The following is a 27,966-nucleotide window of genomic DNA, read 5'->3' on the forward strand; positions in this document are numbered from 1 at the left end:
TTATTTTATTGAATTATTATTCGTGAAACTAATTTAATATTGTTTGTATTTGTGATTTTATTAATAGCCATGAAAATCCGGAGTCCTGGCGTGGGTCAGTAGTGGCAACACTGCAGGTCAATGTAGCTGTAGTGCGGTCGAGTGCGAGTGGGCAATCTGAGCAAAAGGCATGGCAACCTAAAAAGTCGAAAATATTTAGGGCTAACATTTCGTGTGACAGAGATGGCTGATTCGGATGATTCACCTACTAAAGAAAAAGGTAAAATATTACTTTATTTTCAATTTTCATAAATACGTTTACAAAGCAACTCCCAAAACTAGTCAACTATCTGATAAATGCGTTTATATTTTATACACTTTAAGCCTTTGCCAATAAGGTCAAAATTAACGACCCTTTCCCTCTGTTGCTTTAAACTCCTACTCAAAGAATGTTTTATTAGTTTACATTGAACACTTAAAAAATATTTATAATGATTAAAATATATTAAAAATGGAAAATTGATGTTAAAAATAATCTACCGAAATTTAAGAAACTACAATTAAATAAACCCAAGTTACTGATCTTTAATTATCTTAAAAATAAATGTGTTTTTATATGGACCCTGAAACCTTGGTCCCTAAGGATTACCCCAACCCTGGTACATTATTAATCCAAGCTGGTACTGAAAATGAAAAATCCAGTTGGGGCTACTTACGTGATATTTCTAGCAAAATTTTGTTTATGTCAAAAAAATTCGCAATTAGTTAATTACATTATAGCTACGTTTATCTTTGCCATTACTTTTATCTTTTCCAGTTAAAGATTTATCACAATGGTAGTTACTTAAAATAATAAACCATTACAAGACTTTTTATAAAAATAAGACCATGTAACAGGTCTTTAACCCTTACCCCAAGATTGCTTCACCAATAATGATAATTATCATTCATTTACCATTCTGAACTACCAATATTCATTCCCAAGTTAACTTATTTGGGTTCACTACATTAAGTCAAATTAGTAACTTGGTGTAAATTTCCAGAAGATAAAAACATAACCATATTTATTAAACCCATAAGTGGGCAGAGAAAAAACTGGGATTGCAGACACATGGGTTTTAGGGGTTCACCCATGGGTGGTTTTAAAAACCATGTATAGTAATTCCACATTATTGCTTGCATCAAGCTTGCAGCCCTGATTTGACTGATAAATGCCGTGTTTCACTACTATTTAATAGTAACTTTTAAATTATTAAATTTTCTAATAAAGGTTATTTCTTAGTTTAGGACATAAAATTGATGCTCTGCCTTGTCTTTTTTTACTAAGAACTTGAATTTTTTCATTATGCCCGTCTTGGAATAGTTTTCGTAAAGTTTGCTTATTTCAATGAAAATTAATCTATTGAGGAAATACAATTTATTATTTTTCTAACAGTTGCAGATTAGGTTCTTAAAATTCTACGGGTTCCCCATCTGGAATTCGATTTGGGCTTAACTGTAATTAAACCAAATACAATATAGAAGATGAATAGGAAGAATAGCTTCAGGATTCGTTAACATTATCTCGACATTTGAAAGCATTTCCAATGGCATAATGAACTTCCGATTAATAATATTTAAATTTATTACGTCATAAAAATTACCAGAAGTGAGCCCGAACATATCGAGAGTTAAAATTTATATATCTCTATTTCCTTGGCATTAAAATATTAAAGCGCCGTCATTGTCATATTTCATACGCCTAAAGTACACCAGATGTCACCTCCGCGGCAATTTTGAAAAATACAGCGAACAAATCAAACCGTAATTTTATGGCGTCATTAGAAGAGTATTAAATAATCGCGTGATTTCCCCATAATGATCGTTTCCGATTGTTGTCCTCGCGATTGACGCTATTCCGGGAAACTCGAGAATCTACGCAATTTCAAAGTGGTTTATCAAATAATAATAATGGAAAAAAATATCCAGGGAGGGAGAGGATTGTCGGGATGGGCAGTTTTGATAGGAGAAGGGTGAGGAACAATTTTCGAAAGTCCAACGATTCAACGTTAAAATTTTCATCCGGAAATAGCGTGTTTTCTGAACGCTTGGCTAGGCGGCTAAAGCGCGTTTGTTTTCACAGTCGGCTGATCGGTCATGCCGACTTCCTCTACGGCTGCCCGCGCTTCCACAGAGCCCCCGCCGGCACTTACCGCGCGACGGACGACCATACGTTGGCCTTCGACAGACTTATTTTTCCAACGGGGGCTCCGTAATAGAAGCCTCTGTAAGCGACGTTCGTATTCCCGCCCACATATTTCTTCCTCTTTCCATACGATAGTTTCCAAAATACGCAGCCATGGAATGTTTTTTTTTTTTTAATATATCGCCCATCAAACGGGCACGTTTTTAAATATGTCCAAAGGCATATTTTATGACATATCTAGGTAATTTCGATCGTAGTTTTTTCGGCCTGTACGCGTCGAAATAAAGTTCACGAAATTTGCGTATTTCAAAGTTCCGGTTACGAGTTAAAACTAGTCCATTTAAAATAGATCTTAACGTAGTAGTGAATTGTATTTTCCAGTTAGAATCCTGTGGGGTACTTCGATTTTTTTTGGTCTCAAAACTTTAATATATCCGCAAATTTTGGCATCGTCCTGGACTCCTGGCCATCATCGCGTGTCGCTAGTAGAAATGCACGAATGCCAAAGTTTGTATTATTTATAGAAATATGAAATGTCGTAAAGTGCACATGGTCATTGATTGAGGGGATTGTGGGCGCTACGTAAAATTACAACGCCTAAATCGCAACAACAAAGTTGTTTACGTAGAGAATTGTACACGCTATTATCTAGGGAACAAGTTGGTCGTGATCAGATGAAACGTCACAGCCGCGTGACCCCTCACCTAGCCAATGTTTCAGTTAAAAATTTAATTGGTATCCATTTTTCCAAACTTTTTTTTATTTTTCCAATTTTTCTCATTTATCGCGTAACACCAAAGGTATTCGTTAATACAAATCTGTACCAGGGGGGGGGGTGGAATGCGGGGGCGAATCGGTGTGTAATAACGTTATGAATAGAAATCGCCGGTCCGTGAAGTTTTTCTAAATCGTGATAAACGGGAAAACCCATTATACTCAATATACAAAAGAAACTCTACGTAGACGACCAAGTAGAGGTCTCTCTACGTTTAATTAATATCAGGGTTCATACAAACATTGAAATCAGTGAAAACCTGGAAATTTCAGTTAAATTTATTTAAAGCAAAAAAGTCAGGGAAATATCAGGGAAAATGAAAACTCCAAATTGTGTGCAATTTGTTTTAGTATTTTTGAAATTATTACTTAGTATTGAATTTATACGTTCAATCTTGACTATATTGTATTAGAAAGTGTAACAGTAATGCTTTTAACATTTTAGAGACCCCCATTGTTTTAAAAAGTACACCTGGAAAATATTCAAAACTACTCTGGAAAACCTGGAAATATCAGGGAAAATGGTTTTGGAAATATTCTATGAACCCTGAATATTCATCAGATTCGAGCATTCGTTTTTCACTTATATTGAAAAATATTGTATGATATATTTTCTCGTATACCTTCCAATTAATCCAAATATAGCTGTTTATTTCCTTGAGAATATATGTATTTCAGCGTCGGGGAAGAAAAGTTTGAAATCGCCGAGTTATTTTGGAAAGCGAGACCCGCGATTTGAGGACCCCCTCATTACTACGAAGGGGAAGATCGCCGTCTTATTTCACGCTTGCGAAATTGGCCTCTCTTACTTCAGAATGCGAGTCGCGCGTGCTTTTGTCTATATGTACTATTCTCGTAGTTGACGTAGACGTTCCAAGTACAAGTTGGATAACCTTTTAGCATCGCCCGGCTCTCTCTCTCGCCTGCCCCCCCCCCCTCCGTTGTGTTATTATCTCCCCCCCCCTACTTCCTCCGACCGCGACCCTCTCCCCCACCGTAGACACAACGACTTTTAATATCTGGGAGGGGCTCCGTCAAAAATTGGGTCTCTTCTACCGAGTGGATTGTGAGAATGCTTCGATGCCTAGCTACTATAGAAGTATTTAGCGGTTTTTTCCGCCAGTAAATACGCGACTCATTCTCGTTGAATTAGAGCTTTTTCTCTTGTTGTCGGCTGTCTTTTCCATTTGCCTCTCGAGAGCATCACCTACTCGCGTGACTCGCGAGTGAGTGGGCAACTTCGTCGGAATGCCTGCTAGCGCTGCCGAGGAATGATTAGATCTCGCGTTTCGTAGGAGCTTGGGTGTGTTTCTTTCTTCCTCGCGAGCGTGTAGCCGTACTTGGTCTAAGAAAAACGCGTTTGCGCGGAAAGCCGGAATTTGCTGAGGGAACAATATGTTTTTTTAACACGCAAATCTAATTTCTTTTCCGTGTCAATCGAAATCGCAAAATTGGCGATTTGTTCGCGTTTTTCGCGTGTTGAGCCACGCGGAGTGTATCGCCAGGATTACCTCACGTACGCCGTTTCTCGAAATAGAAAGCTATGCCGGCCAACGGGACGTCAGAGCCCTTGTCGTCCCTTTCATCCGCCGACGTTAGCCTGCCGTTTAGTAGTTTCAGTAAGTTTCAAATTTCTTCCATAGTTTTATTATTTTTTTATTTCAAATGGTTACATCAGACACTGGGTATTTGTAGGGTTTATTTTTAACGACTGGTTATAGGCAATGGATGGTCTATAAGTTTAATTTTAAACTAAATATAATGACATTTATATTAGCGTAATAGTATTTCTTAGAGCCATATCGCTTCGGTGTAAAGCTCGAGGGTTTTTAGGCCTAAGAAATGCGCAATAAAGGCGCGATAATTTGGACATATTTTTAATATGATTTCGTAATTACTTTGGTAAACTGTAAATTTAAAATTCCCGCGAAGAACGATAAGTTAAGTTTTAATAGGAGTTAAAGCACCAAGCGTTTGAACAATAGCGCGAAAGCTTCCACGAGATATTTCTGTATTTTGAAACCCTTCGGCGATATTTAAAACGGAATTGATTTTAATATTACATTTCCAACGTTGATTTTAAACTCATATAGACAATTCCTTAAGTGATAACAGAACCTGGATATCCTGGAAAACGTGGATAAATCAGGGATCTGTAAAATGGAGGAAAAATGTCAGGGATTTAAGTAATTTCGTAGGAAGTCAGGGATTTTAGTTAGGCAACCAAACCACACATTCTTAAAAGAATTTTTGGCCTAAAATAATAAAAATAATGTCCAAAAATATAACCAAAAAGGTCATAAATATTCGCGAAAATTGGAAATTTTCGTACGAACCCTGGATAAGGTTTAACTTACAAAATTTGTGGATATCACTGAAAATTTACGTATTCCATAATCAGTAATCTACTTGATTTCGGCAATAAATTAAAAGATAATATTTAATTTTTCAAATCATGAATTCCTATTGACCCTAAAATATGTAACTGGTGGCAATGTCTCTATTCAACGTGCGGAGGATTTTTCGAGGGTAGGCGTAGAAACCCGTGGGCGAAGTGCGAGGAACCACTTCATTTTAATTAAGATATATCCACCCTAAAAAAGTTCCATTTATTCTTAAGTATTTCTCGGTTAGGCTAAATTCCGACGATGTACACGCACTTTCTCGTCGAATACCTCGCGTCATTTTTTTACGCGTTTCAATAATTCCCATTAATTTAACCGACTCAAATTTTAAAGGAATAAGTATTTTTAGCACCTCTTGCTTTTATTTTAAAATGTATTTATAGCACTGGCCTTTTAAAAAACTTCCACACATTTCTTTTAAATAAAAAAATTTGGCAATTTTTAATCCCGGTTGCGTTGTAAAAAGTTTCCTCAATATTATATTTCGTAGCAGTCTCGAAGTGTATAGTTCCTTTTGAACGCTTGAAACAGCGTTGAATGACCTACAAATTGCTGGGACGGAGTGCGGTACTGCAGCTATGTATATTTTCAATGGAGAGCGACTCCTAATATCGAATGAACTGTACCCCCCCCCCCCCCTCTTCACCTTCCGCCCTCCGCAGCTGTTTGCAATCTGTTGGTCTCTCCGGCTGGCAAACAACGCTAATTTCTAATGAAAGGGTGTTACGAAGTCGTGTCGACCGTGTCTTTGAATCTTGTTTAACACGGTTTCTCGGTAAAGGCTTTTTACGCATTGCCATGTATTCGAAACCTTTGAAATTTGACGATTTGTAAACAAAGCCTCTGATATTAATATCGATTGATAAAAAAGATAATATTTAAAGGTTTAAATCAAGAGATAGACTGGTAGGTGTAACCCTGATAACGAAACAATATATTAATAAATCCATGCCCATAATCGCTGATGTTTTTTTTTTTGACTAATTCAATTGGCAGTTGTCCAAATATTTAATGCTCTTTCTCCTGGTATTTGACCAAAATAAGCGAGAACTCCGAGAACAACAAGATTTCTTTGGTTTTGAGATTTTTCCAAACTGAAAATAACGAATATTTTCGCTGTTTTTGCCAGATTTAAGGGTTTTGAGGTAAGTTAATAATAAGGAATCAAGATGGCGGTTCCGTTGAAATATTTTCTTTGTAAATTAAAAGCGGTACAAGTTTCAATATTTGTGGGAGCTACTTTGTCGCCAAATCGCGGATGTTATACACAGCCAAACTTACGTCTAACGATGTGAAATATAAAAATTAAATAAATGTAGGGATATTTCCTTATATAAAAACTATGTAGTCCCGATGCAATAGTTTCAGAAAGTTCATATATAATACATTTAGCCTGGTACTATTTTTTTTTCCGAAACATATTTTGAAAAATCGGCGGGAGTAATAACAAAACCTAGTAAAAGCCATTTTCTCAACTTCGAGAATTTTTATTTTTATTTACAAAATTACATCACTTCGTATGCAACAGGGTTCGTACACGGCCTGAAAAATCGGGGAATTTTATAAGGTTTCCATGGGGTCAGGGAAAAGTCAAGGAATTTGAAAATGGTCCCAAAAAGTAAGGGAATTTTAAATGACCCCAAAAAATCAGGCAAATAAATTTTTGAAAGAAAATATTTTTCAAGATTTTAACCTCAAACCATTCATTTATTCTACAAAAATGTTCAGGGAATATTTGGCAATTTGATCAGGGAATTTAATTCCGGAAATTTTGTACGAACCCTGTAAGTGGTACTTACTTGCGATACATCATCAACGAATGTTTTCTTGCAGGTGAATTTTTACAGTAGGCTTTTAAACTAGAATTTACTCCTCTGGAAAAGGCAGAAAATCGCGTTAATTCGTATGTTTATCCTTATAATATAGATTAAGAATGTTTTTCTATTTTATCTGGAGAATTATATTGGTCATAAACCGTTATAAATTTGATACGAGGCTAGCCGTCTTGAAATGGCAAAGGGTGTCAGATCGCAGGTGGGGTTCTATTATTGAAAAAAAAAAACATCAGCACAATAAAGAAACTCTTTCTGGTTCGATGGCTGGAGAATATAGGGCATCTTAACGCGTACTTATCTGTTTATCAGTTTCTCATTTCTACCGCTGCATGCTCCGTCGATGACTAAGCTCTATCACGTCAATACCCAAAGTATCTCATTTTTTTAAATGTTATAAACCTTAACGTATCACCGAGAATATATGGTTAACAGAGAATGTACTACCCCAACTATAGCTGTATATGTTATCGTCCTACATTCTTACCGGAGTGTCTCCTCCCCCCCCCACGTTACTTACAGTAGGGCGAAAGATTACACTCACAAGGAGGGTACCCGAGGTGTTTATTGCCGATTTAGTTCAAAGTCGGCCGTAATGTAGACCTATATGAGATATGAAATTTCCCAAAAGGAGACGTTGCACTACCCATTCGATTTGCCATGGCAACCGAAAATGTTTTGACCACTTACAACCAAAATAAGAATTTTTCCTTGTTTACCCAAAATTTGTCAAAATTTTCGTAGCTAGGACCCTGTGAAACCGAGAAAATCCCATGCTTTTTTAAATGGAGATTTAATTGTTTTAAGTGATCAAAAACATTTTCGGTTGCCATAGCAAATCGAATGGGTAGTGCAACGTTTCCTTTTGGGAAATTTCATATAGGTCTACATTACGCCCGACTTTGAACAAAATCGGCAATAAACACCTCGGGTACTCTCCTTGTCAGGGCTGCCTTACGTCAAGGAATTTTAAAATGGGCCTAAAAAGTCAGGGAATTCGATTTTCTCTTGATAATTTTTGAAGGTAATTTTACATTAGATCTATATGACAAATTCTATGATTATAATTTATGTCCTTGAAATACATTGCAATAACGTTTTTACTGAAATATAAGTACATTTAAATTTATTAAATTCTGACAACAGTAAAGTATAAAATAAAAATTTTGGCCTTAAAAAGTCAGGGAATTTGAATCGTAATATTTTGTGGCAACCCTGACACTAGCAAAGGCAGAGGGGCGTGGTTTATCTTCCGGGACTCGCGAGGCGAACACGGCGCTGCTTTTAAATTATCTGTTAACCCGAATACAATCTTGATATCACGTAATACTTCTGAAAACTATTTACCTTGAACTAAACGGTTTCCCCCCCTTGGAATGAGGTTTTGGGTGCCTTTGTATGGCCGCGTTAACCTTACGATACATTCCGTGATTTTTAAAATAGAGAAAAACCGGCTTTTTGAAAATATGCCAGACGTTTTTCTCCTTCGCTTAATGAATTAAAAATTATACCCTAAATATTTGTATTTCTTTTCTACCCGCATATCCATTCATTTTTAGTTCCGATTGTACCAGTTTTAAATTTTTACCCTTTGTTCGAGTTGTTGAAAAAATTAAATGTACGTCAATTCTATATTTAAATAATGGAATATTTTTAATATAGGGCATAATTTCGAAATTAACTATTTTTTTCTACTTAAAAATATTATATTGTATAAACGTAATTAGCTTCGGTTTGTTTAATTACCTTCCCACCATTAGCCCCGCGGTAAATTTATTGTGTTGTAAATTCTCGCTACTGTTTCGCCTGAGCGGTACCATTTCTTGAATTTGTTTTTTAACCCGTAATGTGTGTGAAAATACCGCAAACTAGAATTAATCAACCAAAACACAAACCGCTATTTCTCAATTTTTTTTAAATATGATTAAAATTAAAATTATCCGTGAACCTCGCCGTTCCAAAGAGCCTCTTTCCGATGGTGCATTTTTGGGGCCAATTTTCCCTGTTATGACGCGGCCCTATATAATTTGAAAAGACTTCGCGTGCCCTTTGGTGCCCTGGGACAAAGACGTTCCTAATAAATAAGTACCGCGTCCCGCCCATCGTTTTGTCTTTATTGTGGCTCTCCTTTGATGGTCCGCGCAGTTTTAGATACATCCGCGAATTAATCACCTTAATGGTTTGTTGTCATTCTGGTGACGCGAACTTGTGGCGGGGGCTCTTAGAGTCGCGTTACGAGCCCGTTTTGACAAGTTGGATCACACCACTATGTACGTCGTAGACTTCGTTTCGCCACAAAATGTTTGCAACGCCATTTTATACTAACTATGGCCAGAATGGTTTCTTAACAGGGTTTGCTACACGTCAGGGAAAACAGAGAAAAGTCAGGGAATTAAAAAATGAGCTGGAAATGGTCAGGGAATTTTTAGAATTTGTATTAAGTCAGGGAATTTCTAGAATTTGTATTAAGTCAGGGAATTTCTAGAATTTGTATTAAGTCAGGGAATTTCTAGAATTTGTATTAAGTCAGGGAATTTCTAGAATTTGTATTAAGTCAGGGAATTTTTAGAAATTGTATTAAGTCAGGGAAAGGTCAGGGAATTTCTAGAATTTGTATTAAGTCAGTTAATTTTTAGAAATTGTATTAAGTCAGGGAAAGGTCGGGGAATTTTTAGAATTTGTATTAAGTCAGGGAAAAGTCTGGGAATTCAGTTTTATCTTGACACTTTTTAAGGTAATTTTACAGTGCATCTACGATAAATTGTTGTTATTATTATTATTTAATTGAAAGGTTGATATAAATTTATTAACTTATGATAAAAGTAAATAAAAAGTTACAAATTGTCTAATTTCCGCCTTAAAAAGTCAGGGAAAATCTCTTAAAATCGTCAGGGAATAGTTAGGGAATTTGAATCTGAAAATATTGTGGCGACCCTGCTTAAGTAGGCAGTGTAAATGCTATAATAATGAAAGTATCATTTAAATTTTCTAACTCTTCAGCCAGAAGGTCGTTATTTTAATGAAGTGACCTAGTACATCTGAAGAATATTTTTCAAAATATATTAAATTTAATAATGGAGGATATAGTGACGTTTCCGTACTATCAATAATGTATTTATTTAGAGTTGTTAATTTTCGGAAAATATTCCGCAAATCGGAAAAATAAAAAATTAAAACATAAATTACTTTTTAATGGTTTTTAATGTTTTTATCGATGTAAAATGTCTAATACCAGTAAAAATACTACAAAACATTAATAGTGTAACATTGGTAATCAGTTTAAACTAGTCTAGAGGTTAAGTTTTATTTTTAGATTCGAAAAAATGAGGCGAAAATGCCGCTTTATTTAAATTTGCAAACAATATATTAGACTAATCATGGAATGAGAACTTTTTTTATTTTTATTTCGTAAAAATGTGGAAAAGTTTCCGGAAAAAGAAAGGCCTCGGTCATTTTCCGGAAAATTTTCCAACTTACAACACTTTATTTATACTTGGGGATAATGACATTGTTGAGACATCATGGTCGAATTTTCTCCTGGTACTAGAGGGGGAATTTAAATGAAAATCATTACCGGCGTGTATGTCATTTTAAAGAACCAATGAAATAAATAATAATAATCAGCTACTCTAATACCCTTGGCACCACCTTAGGCCTAAGTCATCGAGCGACTTTTAAAGCCATTAATTCAGATGGCCGGGTTACAATGCGTAGGTGGGTGGTGGCAAGCCCTTCATGCCAACAGCTCCCTACACTTACTATTACCGTTAACCTCCACAAGTTTTTATGGCTGATCTTATTTTATTTAGGAGGTAATAAGCTTGTTGTTAGACCAGGGTGACCACACTTCCTATGTTTGTAATTTTTCCTATATTTCGATTGTCTTCCTATAATTGCTCATTTTAGGTATTTCGCGCTTATACTTTTATTATTAAAACCAAAGTTGCTTTAAAAGCATTTGTTTTATCTTTATTACAAGTATTACTTTAATTTTCTAAATTCACCTGAACGTTCTTATAAATTCCTACATTTACCTAAAAATTACTCCTTTAAACTGACTATGAATTTCCTATTTTTCCTATAAAACATTGGAGGGTTTCCTGTGGTCACCCTGGTTAGAGCATGAGGACTGGATATTGGAAGCAACGCTATATATAGTCTCAAATCTCCCTAAGTATAAATAAATACATTATTGATACTTTGCGTATTTTTCCAAACATTTTTGATAATTTTCCGCAATTTCGAAACCAGTTTTCTTTTTTGTTATGGAAGCTTATTTGAGCGAAAAATTGTTTATTAAATTTTCATAGGCTTCAAATATTTTAGGGAAACAATTATTCCATCTCCGTTAATTAGCAACGTCATCGAAGGAAATAATGAATCAGGGTTGCCACGCGTCAGGGAAAAGTCGGGGAATTTTAAAATGGGCCTAAAATGTCAGGGAATTCAATTTTATCTTGTAAGTTTAGCTAATTTTTTCAACATTGCAATAACCTTTTTACTGAAAGTCCATTTAAATTTATCTTTTAATAAAAGTAAAATATAAAATAAAAATTTTGGCCTTTAAATGGCCAGGGAAAATCTCTTAAAATGACCAGGGAAAATCTCTTAAAATGGCCAGGGAAAATCTCTTAAAATGGCCAGGGAAAATCTCTTAAAATGGTCAGGGAAAATCTCTTAAAATGGTCAGGGAAAACAAGAAATAGTCAGGTAATTTGAATCTCAAAATGTTTTGGCAACCCTGTGAATGAAAGGGATATGGAATAGCGTTATCGATTAAATTACTATTAAATCGAATCCGAAATACTTCGACCGTCAATGGTTCCCTCCTTCGTATCGCTTGCAGGCTACAACGGCGTGAAAAGCATAAAGGTTCCCCAAAAATGCGAAACAAGGCGAAGCAAAAATTAGAAACCACGATGAGTTGTATTTGAAGGAAATAGCCCCGGGGCCCTTTTTTGAAGCGAATCCCCGTTTATGCCATTATAACGAGCGTGCCCCGAAATAGCTTTCTTGGAATGCTCGCTCTTTCATATTTTAATTGCTTTCTTATTCTCTGACCAATTTGGATTAACTTGTTTCGTATTCGTTTTTACGTAGGAAAGGGGAGGCTGTAATCAGGGTGTATTTTGGGGGCTGTTACGCTGTTAATTTAACCTAGGAGCAACAAACATTGTTGTTCCTAGATTTAACAATGTCTTTACGTAACACGGGTTTCTAGATCATTTCTCGGACATTGTTCCACCTTCAATTTATTCGCGAATACATTATGGACCGACAAAATTTGCTCGATCGCTTTATAAATGCCGTGGGAAATATTTTACTTTTCGTAGTTGCGCGTTGCGAATATTTATCTCCTAAACATAAAGACTCTACCACTTATAGGACAATCAAGCGTCTTTTGTTCTTTTGAGTAAAAACTTCAAAGTTTGACTAGGATAATTCGCGGTCATACCGAAAACATTTGGTCTATTAATTAAAACTATATTCAGTAGGGATGCACCGATATATCGGCCTATTTTTCTAATATCGTTATCGGCCAATATCGGCTTGAGCGAAGCCGATATTGGCCGATACCGGTATTAGAATATTTTAAGAAAAACATTTAGGAAAATTCTCGATAAACTAACTAATGATAATATTTTATTTGATTTACCTCGCCACGGAAGCCAGCCTTCAGAAGCTAGATCATACCTTTTTTAGACAGGGGGTATACGAGTTTAAACAAATAAAACACAACGGTATTCGATTTGTGATAGAAAATATGCATCACGTTAAATGAAAAGAAACATTCGGATATGCTCTTGCAATTCGTAAAAAAAAATAGAATAAAATGGTATGACAGTGTACCAGGCCAAAGAATATTCTTTGACCAGGCATCCCAGAGGTCCTATAATTCCTCTAAAGTCCTATATTTTCAAAAATATCCTATAACATCCTATATTTTTAGCAAAAGTCCTATAAAATCCTATAATTTTGATATTTTGCCCATTTCAAATCCAGCCACTCATGTCAGTTAAATTGCTAGATTTATCTATAATATAAATTCCTATACCAAGTCATTCTAGTCTATACTTTTGTTCTTGTTAACATGGTTACATGTAGCTAGTAGTATATTTGTGATAAAATGCTTAAATAGAATTTTTAGGTGAAAATCAAAGATTTATTTATCTTAAGTCGCTTGATGACTTAGGTGGTGTCTTGGGTATTAGCCTAGCTGATTATTATTAATTATAGATTTTGTTTTTAAATGCATAAAGTTAGTAAGTGAAATAGCATATTCAGTCCTATAAAGTCCTATATTTTTGTAAAAATAGTCCTATAAAGTCATATTTTGTAAAAATAGTCCTATAAAGTCCTATATTTTTGTAAAAAATAGTCCTATAAAGTCCCATATTTTTGTAAAAATAGTCCTATATTTTTGTAAAAAATAGTCCTATAAAGTCTTATATTTTTGTAAAAACAGTCCTGTAAAGTCTTATATTTTTAGAAATATAATCCTATTTTTCCTTTAAAAAAATTTAAGATTTGAGTGGGGCTCTGGTGTACTGAACCATCTTTTAGAATGATTTTTATTGTTACTGTTATGATAGATAACTTTGTTAATATCATCCGATATTATCGACTGTACCCATATCGGTGCATCCCTACTATTCAGTTCCGTACATTACAAAAACTTTTGTTGACTTTGACCAAGTGTTTTATCGTTTGGTTTATGTATTAGGGACTTTACCCACATAGCACGCTCGCGAAAGACAATGTTTATACCGTTACGCTAAGGTCGCGCGTTTTTAAATTTTAATCGGAATGATACGCTTTAAATGTCTAAAATATGAGCGTATCTCGAAAAGCATTTTGTTATTTCCTCGTCTACAGGAGTGATTAAACCGCGGTACGAAGCTTCCGGCGTTCGTGGACTTAAATTAGAAACGCGTAAAACCATCGTGTAAATGATCCCTTGGCTGTGGCTGCAGAGGCCGTAGAAAGTTCCCAAATGCTCCTCGGTCTGTTGGCTTTCGCCAGGGTTCACCTCCCAGCGCCGCCGTTAATACCCTGTTTGAAGGGGCGCCTGATACCGGAATTTATTCGCTAATTTATCCCGTGAACTTGATCGCCGAGAACAAAATTTCCAACCCGACATTGTCGTTTTCCGCGGACGTTCATTTCATTTCGACTCCCATTTCGGAATAGCGGCCGCGTTTCGACGCGGACCCGTTGTCCACCGTCTCAAAATGGATATTTACGTGATTATGAGAACGTGTAAAGCCTTGTGCAGTTCTAATTCCAGTTTGTACAACGGTTCCAATTCCAGCGGCTACAGTGAGTCGTCAAATCTTTTCTTCGTTCTTTTGCCTACCATTTAAATAACTGACGCGACAATGTTTATTAAGACGTTCGAATGCCAGTCATTTCAGCTGGCAAGTTTTCATTTGGCCGGGGTGTATTAAATTTTTCCGTGAAGGTTAAACGTAAGTTAAAGTCGCGAATTTTCGACCTATCATCGATAACGTTTTTCCCCCGGTCGGTAGTTAATTCAACACCGAGTTGGTGTTAAATTCCCAATTTATCCGGTATTTGAAAAACGGGTTTTTTGTTGATTCAATATTTGCCACGTCACTGAAGATCCCACTTTCTACTTAGGAATTCGGTTTCAAGCTTGGCTAGTTCTATTTTGTAAAGAATTTCGTCCTGATATTTACGCTAGCCAAAGAGCTACTAAGAAATGTGACTCAAGGTTATTACGTACGCTAATAAAAAGGTTCGGAAAGTAAAATGCGTCCAGCGTATAAGCGTTTATTAAGCCTAAAAGCGGAGGTCGTTAGGCTTCTCGAATGCCTCGGAAAGGCTGATATTCTAGACGTACTACGGGTTCTTAACCTCGCGCTAACGTGAAGACCGCTTTATCTTGTTTGGAGAGCTTAATGCCGGATTTTTCCGGACATTATGGTTTCATTCAACCGCGTGTTTATCGTGGTCTTTATAACAAAAGATATTCTTTCTTAGCGTTTAATACGGTGTAATGGTACTTGACGGCAATTGTCGAGGTGAGCCGCGCGTCCGCCCGTCTTTGACAACCTACACAGCGCCAAATTTGAAGTTATAAGCTGTGTCCGTGTCTGCCTAAATTAGCTTAATGTCCTTGGACTAATGGTCATGTGTCTGGGGTGTTTCGCGCGAAACTGACTGACTCTGTAATTTTGATATTCGTTTTTTTTTTTGGCATTCATTCTTATCTTTCGGTCGTTTCTCAAACGCCCAACATGTCATTGACGAAACCCCAAAGGCTGGAGATGTGGTCTAACGCTCGCCCTTACACCGATAGTACAAAAATGACGTACTGATAATGCAATGTTACCGCTGTCAAAGATAATCTACGTTTTGCAATACGTATCATTGGATACTGAACCCATTCGACATTCTTTAAAGTAAATTGGAATTTTTCCATCCATGAAAAAACTAACATATTATGCTGGTTAGTCCGTAATTGACGCTTAATTTGCGTGTACTAATTAAATTTTAAAGAATGCCCTTGCTTCCTTTTGCGAGTGGGTTGTAACGGGAATTTTAAATTCGCGAAACCTCCCAAAATTTTTATTAAGTATTTGCAGAAGTATATAACATATCTTACGAGATAAGTATCAATCTACGCGAATTTCAGCTGTATTTATCGCGTATATTAGTTCAGCTAAGGATGTAACAGGGTTCGTACGCGACCTGGAAAACCTGGAAAAGCCAGGGAATTTGAAAATGTTTCCAAAAGATCAAGGAAAAGTCAGGGAATTTGAAAAATGTTTCCAAAAGGTCAGGGAAAGTCAGGGAATTTGAAAATGTTTCCAAAAGGTCAGGGAATTTTAAAATGACCCCAAAAAAACCCGGCAAATAAATTTTTGAAAGATGTATTAAAAATATATAATCAATATTTTTCAAAATTTTACCTCAAAACATTAATTTATTCTACAAAAATGGTCAAGGAAATTTGGCAATTTGGTCAGGGAAAACCTGGAAATGTCAGGGAATTTAATTCCGGAAATTTTGTACGAACCCTGTGTAAATATGACCATATTTTCTCGATGTAAACTCGCTGTGTATTTCGCTCTGCACTGTTTTTTTTTCGAGGGGTTAGTGTAAAATCTTTCGAAAATAATTCGTTGATTTCTGGGGGATTTCCAGTGATTTTCTTAAGCGATTACCTACGATTTCTCGAAAAGTCTTTTTTGAAAAATCAGTGGGTTTCATTAGCAGTATACGGAGATGGCGAGTACTTTGACCTTGAAAATTGTACGTACGGGATTGAGATACAAATTAAATCCCTATTGTTTTGAATGTTGTCATTTAAAGGGGATGGTCACGGTCGCGTATTTTCCGCAACTTTCACTGTCGTCGATGCTATCAGTCGCTGATGTCTCGCCTTTATTGAAGCCCCGCGCTCGTCTCCCGAGAACACGGGGGACACTTCCTTTCACATTTTCTAATAATACCTCTACCGCTATAAGACGTCACGTGAGTCAGTTCTATTCGCGCCGAATCTTCCTTTTGACGTAACCTCCTTTTACGGCGAACCTCGTAAATACCCTTGCACGCTCTCTTTTCCAAAAAAGGGCCAAATTCGGAAAACCCTGTTTTGGCGAAATTTCACGTAGGCGGGCCAGGACTTTATCCGCTAAGACGCGTCTTCTCCAAGTTTTAGTTAACTATACTTCGCCAGCTAAAGAATCCCTCAAAATGCGTTAAAATGGAATGACAAACGCGACCTCCTAGACTCTTATATTACGCTTTTAAATGAGTGGGTTTTTTTTCACAATCTTAAATTATTATCGCTTAAGTACTCGCAGCGCGTTTCTCTTATTCAGATTTGTCATAACTTTTTTTATCCTTGAAAATAACCAGATTTTGAGTCAGTTTCGCGTTTATTGTAATAGCGTTAGAATTGACTCGGCGTACGTGACTTTTATGGCTCACAAAGGAAAACATCTACCCGGGTCATTCTTTGTACGTTCGTGAATTGATATTTCGCGTTTCTCTTTATTCAACATGGATCTTGCGTCTAGGTCACTTTTACATTTTACGATTGAGAAAAATATTCATCTTCTGCATTCCGGGCAGGGTTGCCAGATTCCAAGCGCTGGATTATCGTACCGAGTTTCGATTCGGATCGCACTAGATTAAGAAGGATCGTACGGCTTAAAAAAAATCACTTAAGCCCAAAATATACTTAAAGATAAAAGAAAGCAGCTTGTAAAACCTATTATGACGTATAATTTAGCTAATTTTTATGTACGAAAAAACTCGTGAGAAAATATTTTGAGAATATATCCGATTCGTGGCGTCAATTATCACGCCCCCCAGCAAACCGCAAGAGTGTGTTTGGAAGTGGGAATCTGGAATCTGGTAGATAACCTTTGCTAAAGATGCAACAGTTTTTACACGGATCGTACTTTGGATCGTATTTGCTCGTAAGATCGTATTTTTGCCGTACGATCCAGCCTTCGGATCGTATATCGTACTGTGGGTTTAATTATCGTACAAATACGATCCGGATCGTACATCTGGCAACTCTGATTCCGGGGTTCCAATTTCCATTCTTTAAGAAAATGATTGTTTCAATAGATGTTTTATTTCTTTTACAGGTTCGACATCCCAAGAAAAACAGTCGCTCTCGCCCACTTCAGTGCCGCATAACATCAGGCCCAACACACTCAACACATCCGGATCAGGTGCGTTTCGTTATTTTACACCTGTCAAAAGATTCTTTCGAAATGTATAGTCGTAATTAGGTGACGCCCGCCCAAAACCGTCAACCATTTCAAAGACGGTAATTGTTTCTCGCGACGGCCCTGAACTATTTTAATGCGATATTTTGTCCTTTTAGGTCAACTTATATCATTGCGTCATTAAAAAATAATTATTTTATTTATAATGGGATGGGGTCGATCCTTTCGCCTAGAATCCAAACTATTCCATTTTCAAAGCCTTTCCCTGGTCACCCTGGGCTTGTTAATATTTCGATAATTGGTTACTTTTCGTCCGTACCGATATTTGTCAAAATATTAATAAAAATAAAAAATCTGTTAAACTTCTTGTACAGGTAAACGAAATTAAACTCGTTAGTATCTGGTTTTATATTTGGGAAAAATTCGTGATATCGGTTCCTATTGTATCCTTATAACAAAAATATCGTATAAAACAATACGACGGAGAAATGAAACGCGCACCTTCAAGGAAAACTTCAATGGACGCTATTTTCTCGCTAAACTGTATTACAGCTCGACATTTATCACGTTTATTACTTCCCTTAGCGATATTAAATGCAAATATTAAAATGGCTTAGGATATTTACCAGTTTATAAACTATATTTTCCCGATGAAATAGTTTTAGAAAATAAGAAATTGATGTATGACGTATGTCGCTCCGAACTATATTTATAGGCAATCCTCGGGGAGTTGTGTAGTGTAGCCGCCGTTTAGGTTAAAATGGTAAAGGGTACGTCAATCAATAGGACCTTGCGTATCCTATACAAATATTCAACATCCGCCGTTGCTATATCAATTTGGGCACTCCGGGCTCAGGTGGTGTTAATCGCATCATTAGCGATAGAAACGCAAATGATAAATCAATCGAGAGATTGAGCCCTCGTTGTCGCTATATCAAGTTGAGTAGCTAGCTGCCTAGATTTTGGGCCCAATTACTTTTATCGATATTCTTCACGCGATGGAGGGATTGCGTCTCTGACACGCTGTTTCTTCCGACATGTTTCAATCGAATTGCTTTAGTAGTGTAAGAAAATGAAGAGATAATAATAATAATCATCATCAGCTAAAATAATAGCCAAGGCACTACCAGAGGCACCAAGTCATATGGCGGTGGGGTGGCGGAGTGGTTAGCACTCTCACCTCGCTGCAAGAAGAGCCGGTTTTCCACTTCCATAAAAACTTGTTGAGGTTATCGGTAATAGTTAGTGTAGGGAGCTGTTGGCTCTCGTGGCATGCAGGACTTGCCACCACCCTCCTGAGTATTGTAACCCGGCCACCTGAATTAAAGGCTTCAAAAGTCGCTTGATGACTTAGTCCTAAGGTGGTGCCTTGGATATTAGCCTAGCTGATTATTATTATTATTATTCTAATGCCATTGAATAATTAAATTATTTTTACTTGGGGATAATTATTATGTTGATACCTTTTTAGCGTTGCTTCCAGTCTCCCTCATGCTCGAATAGTAAGCTCCTGCCCCCCTAAATAATTAAATTATCCTGGTATCTAACACTGACGTTTATCCTCCCCCGGCCTCGTACCTGTGGTAAATCCGACTATGATGCCCGCTGCTCGTCTGAACATAGTCTCCCCAAGTATAGAACTAAATACATTTTTGATTAAATCTAAGACTTGAAAAGAAGATAACCTTCCTCTACTTTGTCTAAGACTAAGAGGTGACAGATCTGTATTATTTAGACGCGTTTCAGTTATCCGCGCGCGCCCGATAAACGAATCTTGATGTAGAATTTCTTGCCCCGGCAGATGCCTACTGGTTCGCTCACGCCGCGGATCCACCGCAAGATCGACTGGCCGCGGCTACTCACGATGACAACATCACGCCGCCATCGGACAGGGTAGACGATCCCCATTTCGACTCCGGAGCTGCCCGCAGATTCGTGAACGATAATCCAACGGATAATGACGGATCTCCCGGAAGCCAAGCCGCCGCGGCTGCCAGAGCTAGGGGACAAATCCTCTCTCCTGGTCAGAATAGTGGTAAGTGTCGATTCGCGTCTAGTCGCTCATACTCAACGGGACCAATTTTATCTCCGGACTAAGTCCGCCCCGAGAACATATCATCTATCGCGTAAATAAATTCGTTTTATAACGAAGCTTTGATTGTCCATGTACAGTATTCAAATTACATTTTCACAAATTAAGTATATGTAAATTAAATATTGATTAAGCTTTTTTTTGAACGGAAAACCGACATTTCATCCTATAGTTTGTGATTAGTTAGCCTGTCTTTTATTACTAGAACTCTTATTTGTAGGAATTTTAGATATTTAGTACGTATATAGTTGCAAATGGTCTAGTGAATTTCGGTAATATAGATAAACCGACGCCGTTTACGGACGCTCGGTAATGAGTAAACCCTTTTAATCGGTAAGAGTGTTTAGCTGATAAAAATTTATCACTCCCAGAAGCGTATTGGTTCGCACACGCTGGCGGGGAACAGGCAAGCCCTTCAGTTGACCTTCAAAGTGACTCTGGGTTCTCAGGTAGGAAGTAACATTGGTGAATAATGTGCCCGGAGTTCCCTGTTGACCCTATTTGCCTGATACGGTTCTGAGCTCCTTGATTTTTTTATTATTCCGAGAAAATGTATGGCACGTCGTAACGGGCTTATCGTAGCTATATTTTCTTCCTGAATTATGGACCGAATTTTTAGCATGCGTGCGTGAATTATTGGAAAAATTAACATGATTTTCTTGTGCTTTATGTTCAGAGCATGCTTGTGTTGGGTGGGAACCTTTTGAATATGGAATACGGTGTAGTAGTATTTTGTTTTCTTAATTTCTTTGTTTGGGGATCTGTTTAAAAAACGTCGTTTATTCCAAGATTAATTATCGTAGTTGTTAACAATTTGAGTGACGCAAAGAGGTCAGGGGGGCACCATGGTTTGAGTTTGAAATGTTGCAAATGGTTTTTGGAAAATCTATATATAAAGATGGTAATCCCCTTTTTTGCGAACATTTTTCGTATCCAACGAAAGTCGTTCTAACGAGGAAATACTATTCATATACCAATTTAATATATCGCAAATATGGTGGCGTATTTTTTCGGAACATTTCTACAATTGGGTGGTTTTCTACGTACGAAATATACATTTATACCTATTTTTAACTTCGTACCAATATCTCGCTGATAATAGTGATTTACGACTTACAAATGATGCTTTTGAATCGTTGGTTTTTGTACAATTGCAAGTTCGGGAACCCTGGGTGACGATTTGTTTTTGAATTGTTTTAAAATAGAGAGCGATGTAATTTTCCGCGCGCTGACGCGGTATAATACTTGATAAAAATGAATTCCTGGAGGTTTACGATGCGATTATATAAATTGTAGAGTACAAAGAAGATGCGTCGGCTCCCTTATCTCAGAAGGAGCGTGAAGAAAGGTTTCGAATCTTCAAAGAGCGTCAAGAAGAAGAGCGGCAAAGGCGACTCCACGAACTGCAGCAACAGTCGGTTTTAGCTCAAAAATTCCGAGAACACCAGGAAGAAGAACGAAAACGAAGAATAGACGAACTCCGACAAAAAGATCTAGAAAGGAGAATGGCCGTCGAAGAGAGGAAAAGACAAATCTGGGAAGCGGAGCAGGTACAGAATTTCTTAATCAACCCCACTTGATAACCACCCCGACATATTTCGCGACCGCTAGCCCGAAGAATTCGTACATTCACCGACGGCTCGCTAAACTAAATTCTAAGAATAGTTGATAAGCCCGTACAATTTCCATTTTCGTTGCCACCATCCTCGCCTGGATGTTAGTTACACCCGTCAAAATTGACCAGCACCTACCTCAGTTTTTCAAAATTGACGCAACTCGGCGTGATAATAATTTTCATTATACCATTGAAATGGCGGTATAAGTTAAAAATAAATTACTTTCCGTCGATTATTCGCTTTAAGCAGTCGGGTTTCGTCAATTTTGGATCGTTGTTACCGATAGCAGATTTTTAAGGAGCCTCTAACCGCCTGAACCCCGAGAGCGGCAGCGAAGTTAAAACTATCGCTTGTCCTTTTCTCCAAAAGGAACGCAAAGAAGCGATTCTCAGGAGGAATTTAGACCGAGAAGCCAAAATCGAAGCTAGAAGAAATGCGCAACGGAACTCCATGGCATTCGCATTCGGAAGCTCGACGCCGAGGGTAATAGATCTCGATCTGGGCGGTTTCACTAGTAGGACACCGGCTAACCCTTTTGGCACCGTTACTCTCATGCCTTCGGTCAATGGAAGAAAAGCCGAAGACAACAATGATTTGTACAAAAGAAGGGTGCCATCGACGGACCTTTTAGATCAAAAACCAGGTATTATTCTGTGGTAGATTTGATAGTATTATCTCCGATATTTGACGTATGTATGTATTTGGACATGAACTTGTTAGTTTTATATTTTGCACATTTTGCAATTTTTATTTCCCGCTTAACAAAAACACGAGCGCACACTCGCCATCATTTTCATTCACTGCGAGGAGAGGTCGCACTCGTTCACCGAACCTAAAAAGTGTTATTGTTCCAGACACTGTTGATGGGTCTGACTTGCACCTTTCCCAATCTTTCGAAAGGTCTCCTACAAACCCCCCATCGCAACAAGCCAACAGGCGCTCTTTTGGGGGGATGAGTTCCGAAGCCACTAAAGCTTGCCTGACCATTCCTGACTATAACGTTCACTCTAGTGCTTTCGGTCGAGAGCACCAGATGTCGACTTCCCACTATGACCTTTGGTCTAACACTTTTTCCACTTCCTCTGGGTGGCTCAGCGGTTCTGGGGTAATAATTGGTGGTGAGTAATTTACTGGGGATTAATAATGTCATACATAAGGATACCGCGTATCCTTTGTTAACTCTATCTAATATTGCCTGTCGGCCACTGTCTCACTGCGGATATCTGACCTGGTGCGCTGCTGCTACGTGCGTTACCAAAGTAAAAACTCGCTGATGGGTTGTCTAAATAACTTTCAAATCCTTATCATATTTCTCGATAAAAACCATCTCATCTTATTATTTCTATTGCACCTTGGCTTAATAGCTCTTAATTACTATCATCTCGGTTATCTTTGTTCTTCATTAATAAGTACAGTGTAGCCAATTTAAGCTTTGTAATATTTATGTAACTATACAGAGTCGCTTCTTAGCTCTCGTATATTCATTTGCACCTGGAATTTAGAAGTAGTGGACAGTATCAACTTATTGTGGTTCGATGTTATGCATGTGAAAAACGCAGTTTTTACTCGCTTTTTATATGGTGTGGCTTAACTATTTTATGTTGAATATGCCTGAGTATAGTTTCATAAGATTTTGATGTCTCAAGGTTCTGAAACTCTTGTGTTGTTTGTTTGAATACAAGTTTTTTTTTACTTTGAGGATACATTTTTCAGTGCTCGACTCAAAAATCAGTGAAGTATTGCCTTAATGCTTATCAATTTTGTACTTATCATAGAAGATCCAATGTCAAGAAGTATGGTAATATTACCATCAGCTTCCAGGGGTCGTAGAAGGACAGACCTGACACCCACTATTCCATGGGAGAGAGAGTCGTCCATTCGCTCTCATTCTCCAGCGTCGTCCTCTGGACTTAGTGCCAGCAAGAGAGCCGTTTCAATGTCTCGTCTTGACATCTTGGCCCAGCCTCGCAGACGATATATTGTGGATCATTCACCATCCTCATCCAATATCGCTTCTTCCACCTCCCGTGGTGGTACTGTTGGCAGTACCAGTGGCAACACTACCCCAGGCGGTCCCCGCACTACTTCTTCAAGTATGAGCAAAAGCATGTTAAACCTAGCTAATTCCCAAACCTTCAGACGCGGGGTTGTAGCGGGCTTAAGAGACCAATCAAAGGGTGGCAGAATGTCCAGTAGCATGCTTCACATCGCTGGTGTTGGGGGTTCTTCTACTCAATCTTCCAAATATCGCCCACTTGCAAGCTATCGGCGCTCTCCAACCCGTGTTTTATCTCCCGCTTTTGCCTCTGATTCCTTGGCTAATGATCCCGAAGCTAGCAAACGCATGTCCCAAAGCATGGTTCAATTAGCATCTCGCCCACCCCCGCGCCCTACTCGGGTTTCCCGCTTGCGTGTTGTAAATGCTGCCCAGGCACAGAAAGATGGCCACTCTACCTCCGTTCTGGCACTGAATCCGATTGGGAGTAATGGAACGAGCTCAGTTACAGGTATGCTCTCTGCGCTCTTCCTCCTTTTCAAACTCAAATACTTTATAGACAAATTTTTGCATCTCAGTGTTGTTTTTGCCCACATTTCATTATTTTCAATGTAATACTTCATGACCATTACACAATTCTTTGCAGAGCTATTTCATATAGATATACTGGTATAATTATCTTGATTTTTTTCTTGGCATCTGTTTTCTTTAAATTATTGTGTCATGCTTGCATGTTTCTGGCATGTATATTCAAGCAGGCAGTTATTGTTTAAAATTTATGGATAAAAAATATTAAGAATTGGGAGTATAAGTATAGCTAATTATATTTTTCAAATCAATAGTTTTACCATTAAGGGGCAGTTCACAAATTACATAAGCCAATTTTTTTTTAACTCTCGCTCTTAAAAATTATAAAGACTTCACCTCTATTATGTGAAAAGTACCTCAATAGCATAACATGATTTAACATCATTAACATTACAATCCCCTTCAGCCACCCCAAAAAAATAGGTTTGTCAGGTCAACATAAGTCTAAGTTTGGGCAACTACAATGTTCTTTTTAATATTGACTTTCTTTAAATAATTTAAAATTTTGTTGAAATGGATTATAACCTTAACTTTTTAGTGGCCACTCCCCCTTCCCTTACATCATTTAGAAACACTTAAACTCAAACCCACCTAGCCCCTTTTTTGCTTAACATAACTTGTGAACGCCCCTAAGAAACCATGAAATAATTATTTAGACTATAGCATTGAACTTCATTATTAATTTTTCTCTTTATGTAGAGAACATAAACTGGAATCAACTTAAATGGCATATTATATTAATTTCAGAACTTCGGAAAGAATCACCAAATCGACCACGAAGCTCCATGTCAGGGGCTTCTGAACTATCAGGAACATCAAGTATGGCATCCACTGTTAGTATGCGGTCTCATTCTGGGCCAAGACGTCCCAGACCCGCTAGTATGGTAGCATCTATTCCAGACCAAGCACCTACACCTCCACAAAGACAAAGCAGGACAGATAAGAAAAGTATGACACAATGATTTCAGTTCCAGAACGTCTCATTTATGTATCCATTATTATAGATGTTCCTGTTGGGGTAACACCTCCAAGACCACCCAGGGCTAAAAGTGCTGGGCCCGCAGATGCTGTTCCTCCACCAAAACCGCCACCAAGAAAGGCGACTCCAGCCAAATCAACTTCCACAGAACCAATAGCTCCTACAATTGAAAAACCTGTAGCGAGTGTTTTGGTAAGAAGCATTGCAATTCTTAAGCTCTCTATAATATTCTCATAAAATCTTATGTTTTTTTTTTTTAATTTTAAAATAGCCAAACACAATTGAAGGAACTCCTGTTATTGAAACGACTCTTGAGGTAGTCAAGGATCCAGAGCTTCCTGTTGAAAAGGATTCTGAGAAGAAAAGTGAAAATAAAGAAGAATTGGAACCAAATGCCCAAGATGTCTCAAAACCAGCTGATGTACAGGCAAGTACCATCCCAGGTACCATTACTAAAGCGAGGATAACATCTGAAGACGAAGCTAAAGCAGCCTTGGCCGAGAAACGAAGACTAGCCAGAGAACAAGCTGAGAGAGAAGCGAAATTGGAACGACAGAGACAAGAAGAGCTACAAAGGCAAGAGGAAGAACGTATTCGCCAGGAAGAGGAAGAACAGAGGCGATTGGAGGAGGAACAAATTAGACTAGCTGAAGAGTTAAGGCGCCAAGAGGAAGAGAAATTGCAAAAAGCTATAAAAGCCCAAGAAGAAAGGGAAGCTGAAGAACGGAAGAAACAAGAAGAGGAGGCCAAACTCAAAGTTGAAAGAGAAGAACAAGAAAAGAAAGCGAGGGAAGAAGCTGAAAAGTTGAGAAAGGAAACTGAAGAGAAGTTAAAGAAGGAAGAAGCCGAAAGAGCTGAAAGAAAAAAGGTACTAGGATTGTCTTTGTGTAAAGGAATTCTCCTTGTTAATTCATTTTTATCTTTCAGAGGGTGGAGCAAATTATGAAGAGAACTAGGGCTAAAACAGCAAATTCCCAGAAGGAAGAACAGATCTCTTCTAGTGAACAAAATACGGTTGTTAGCCAAAGTGCAACAGACAGTGAAGATAAAACTGTGAACCACGTAAATGGTCAAGAAAGTCAAAGTGTTGCCTCCGAAAAATTAACAAAAGCAGCCACGGATGATAGGGAAGGTGTAGTAGAATCAAATTTAGGTGATAAAAGTGAACTGGTAGAAGTGAAAGATCAAGCGCTTGAGTCTTTAGAGAAATCTTGCTCGGTTGTTGAGCAGAATGGACTAGAATCAGTTCAAGAGGTAATAAATACTGCATTAATTCCACCTGAGGCAGCTTTAGTGGCCAAATCGGTAGTGGAGCCTCTTAACAATATAGACCATTATAATGGCACTATTATTCAGACCAATGGATATAGTGATGTAGAAAAGAATTTACCCGAAGGAAAAAGGTATTTTATTACAGTGGCTCAGGATTTGAAAGAAACCTTCAATATAAAAATGTTTTTCAGTTCCAATAATGAAGTTAAAAGCGACGCAACTGTAGACAATTTGCTTGACTTTGATTCTTTACCACAAGCCAACCAGCCCATTGTTTCATCGTCACCACCACCACCTGGCCAATTTGATGAACTAATAGACTTGAGTCAGTTGCCCACCACAACCACATCCTCTAATGTGGCGTCCAATGAAAACGAAGTCAACCTGTTCAACAGAGACACCGATGATCTAAACTCAAATAAGATGGTTTCAAACAATCCCTTCATAGCATTTGAGGATAATGTGACGAAGAAACAAGAATCCTCATTTACGGGTCGGTATTTATTCTCTTCTATGAATTTATGAACCTTTTAATTTAAAGATTTTTAGGCAAATAATGACTCTAATTGATTGATATTTGAATTGTATTAAATAAATTTAAGAGATATTAACCAAAATTTATTATAACAAACTATTTTACCTCATTGAAATAAATGTAATAATTGTAATTTAAATCAATAATTTTTTAACATTAACCAATCATGTTTGACTGATATAATTTCTACTTTTTACTATTTGTTTCTTCTCATTACAGATCTATTATCTTGAAGAATTAAAAAAATAATTGGATAACAGCTGCTGCAACAATCTTTATGCACTGTTATAGTCAAAAGTCAGGAGCTAAGAGTCAAAGTCACAAAGAGATTTTCAGCTTCCAACTGGGTTTAAATTGCGCATTTGTCGATAGATTTCCAATAGGAACTATTTGGATGAAATATAGCCCTAAAGAATAGAAGATAAGCAAATGGCCCTCTCTTACATTATTTATAATTTATGAAGTTTTTGCTAAAAAAATTAAACTTCCAGAATCCCTTAACCTAACTACCATTGCCCTTCCCACTTTTTAATCTGGAGCTCATCATTCTTTTGTCTAGAAATTGGTTAAAAATTGAGTGTTTGGGTGTTTGACTACTGGTATGTCATGAACATTTAACATGAATGAATTTGAAGAAAAAATTGAAAAGTTTCCTCTGTTGCGTGACAGGTTTTACTTTGCTTATTTAAATAAATTGTATATTGAAGTGTTATGACTTTTATCAGCCACTAAAAAAATTATAAAGGCCAAATTTCAGTGAAGGAATTATATATTTTGGGAATTTTTGTGAAGTGGCATTAATTTTATAAATTCTATTGTATGCTTTATAATAAAAATGAACTACAGTTTTTACTAGACAAATTTAGTAGGCGTGCCACTAATTCCCATTTTCTCTAAATTTATATTTCGCTGTTATGATGTTCAATATTGTGGCTGGTCAATAGCAATGTATAGTTAAGAAAAAGACTAATAAACTTAAGATTTTTATAATTAGCTGAATT

At 37.3% G+C, this 27,966-nt stretch overlaps 1 protein-coding gene across 7 annotated transcripts; it reads left to right on the forward strand.

Moving 5' to 3' along the window:
* The first annotated feature begins 67 nt into the window (after nucleotides 1–67).
* On the forward strand, nucleotides 68–27,928 carry LOC149933227 (uncharacterized). Of its 7 annotated transcripts, none has more exons than XM_090156786.1 (14): nucleotides 68–259; nucleotides 17,804–17,890; nucleotides 19,689–19,922; nucleotides 20,351–20,428; nucleotides 21,276–21,529; nucleotides 21,965–22,238; nucleotides 22,450–22,713; nucleotides 23,371–24,102; nucleotides 24,927–25,127; nucleotides 25,184–25,350; nucleotides 25,430–26,026; nucleotides 26,086–26,561; nucleotides 26,622–26,923; nucleotides 27,185–27,928. In XM_090156786.1, the coding sequence occupies exons 1-14, from the start codon at nucleotides 223–225 to the stop codon at nucleotides 27,196–27,198; spliced, it is 3,717 nt and encodes a 1,238-aa protein (XP_090012912.1). In that variant the 5' UTR covers nucleotides 68–222; the 3' UTR covers nucleotides 27,199–27,928. The 7 variants fall into 7 exon arrangements, with proteins under 7 accessions (XP_090012912.1, XP_090012911.1, XP_090012913.1 ...); XM_090156785.1 differs by lacking the exon at nucleotides 68–259 and adding an exon at nucleotides 4,139–4,557; XM_090156789.1 differs by lacking the exon at nucleotides 68–259 and adding an exon at nucleotides 4,141–4,557 and having other exon boundaries at nucleotides 23,371–23,688; nucleotides 27,185–27,926.
* Nucleotides 27,929–27,966: the final 38 nt, after the last annotated feature.

Source organism: Leiobunum rupestre, chromosome 8 (genome assembly GCF_980474605.1).
Source record: "Leiobunum rupestre chromosome 8, qqLeiRupe1.1.hap1, whole genome shotgun sequence".
NCBI lineage: Eukaryota > Metazoa > Arthropoda > Arachnida > Opiliones > Sclerosomatidae > Leiobunum > Leiobunum rupestre.

Coding starts and splice junctions, on each gene's coding strand:
- LOC149933227 (XM_090156785.1), top strand. CDS start 4,482: ATGCCGGCCAACGGGACGTCAGAGCCCTTGTCGTCCCTTTCATCCGCC. Junction 22,239..22,449: donor CCTTTTAGATCAAAAACCAG/GTATTATTCTGT, acceptor TTATTGTTCCAG/ACACTGTTGATGGGTCTGAC. Junction 22,714..23,370: donor TTCTGGGGTAATAATTGGTG/GTGAGTAATTTA, acceptor TACTTATCATAG/AAGATCCAATGTCAAGAAGT.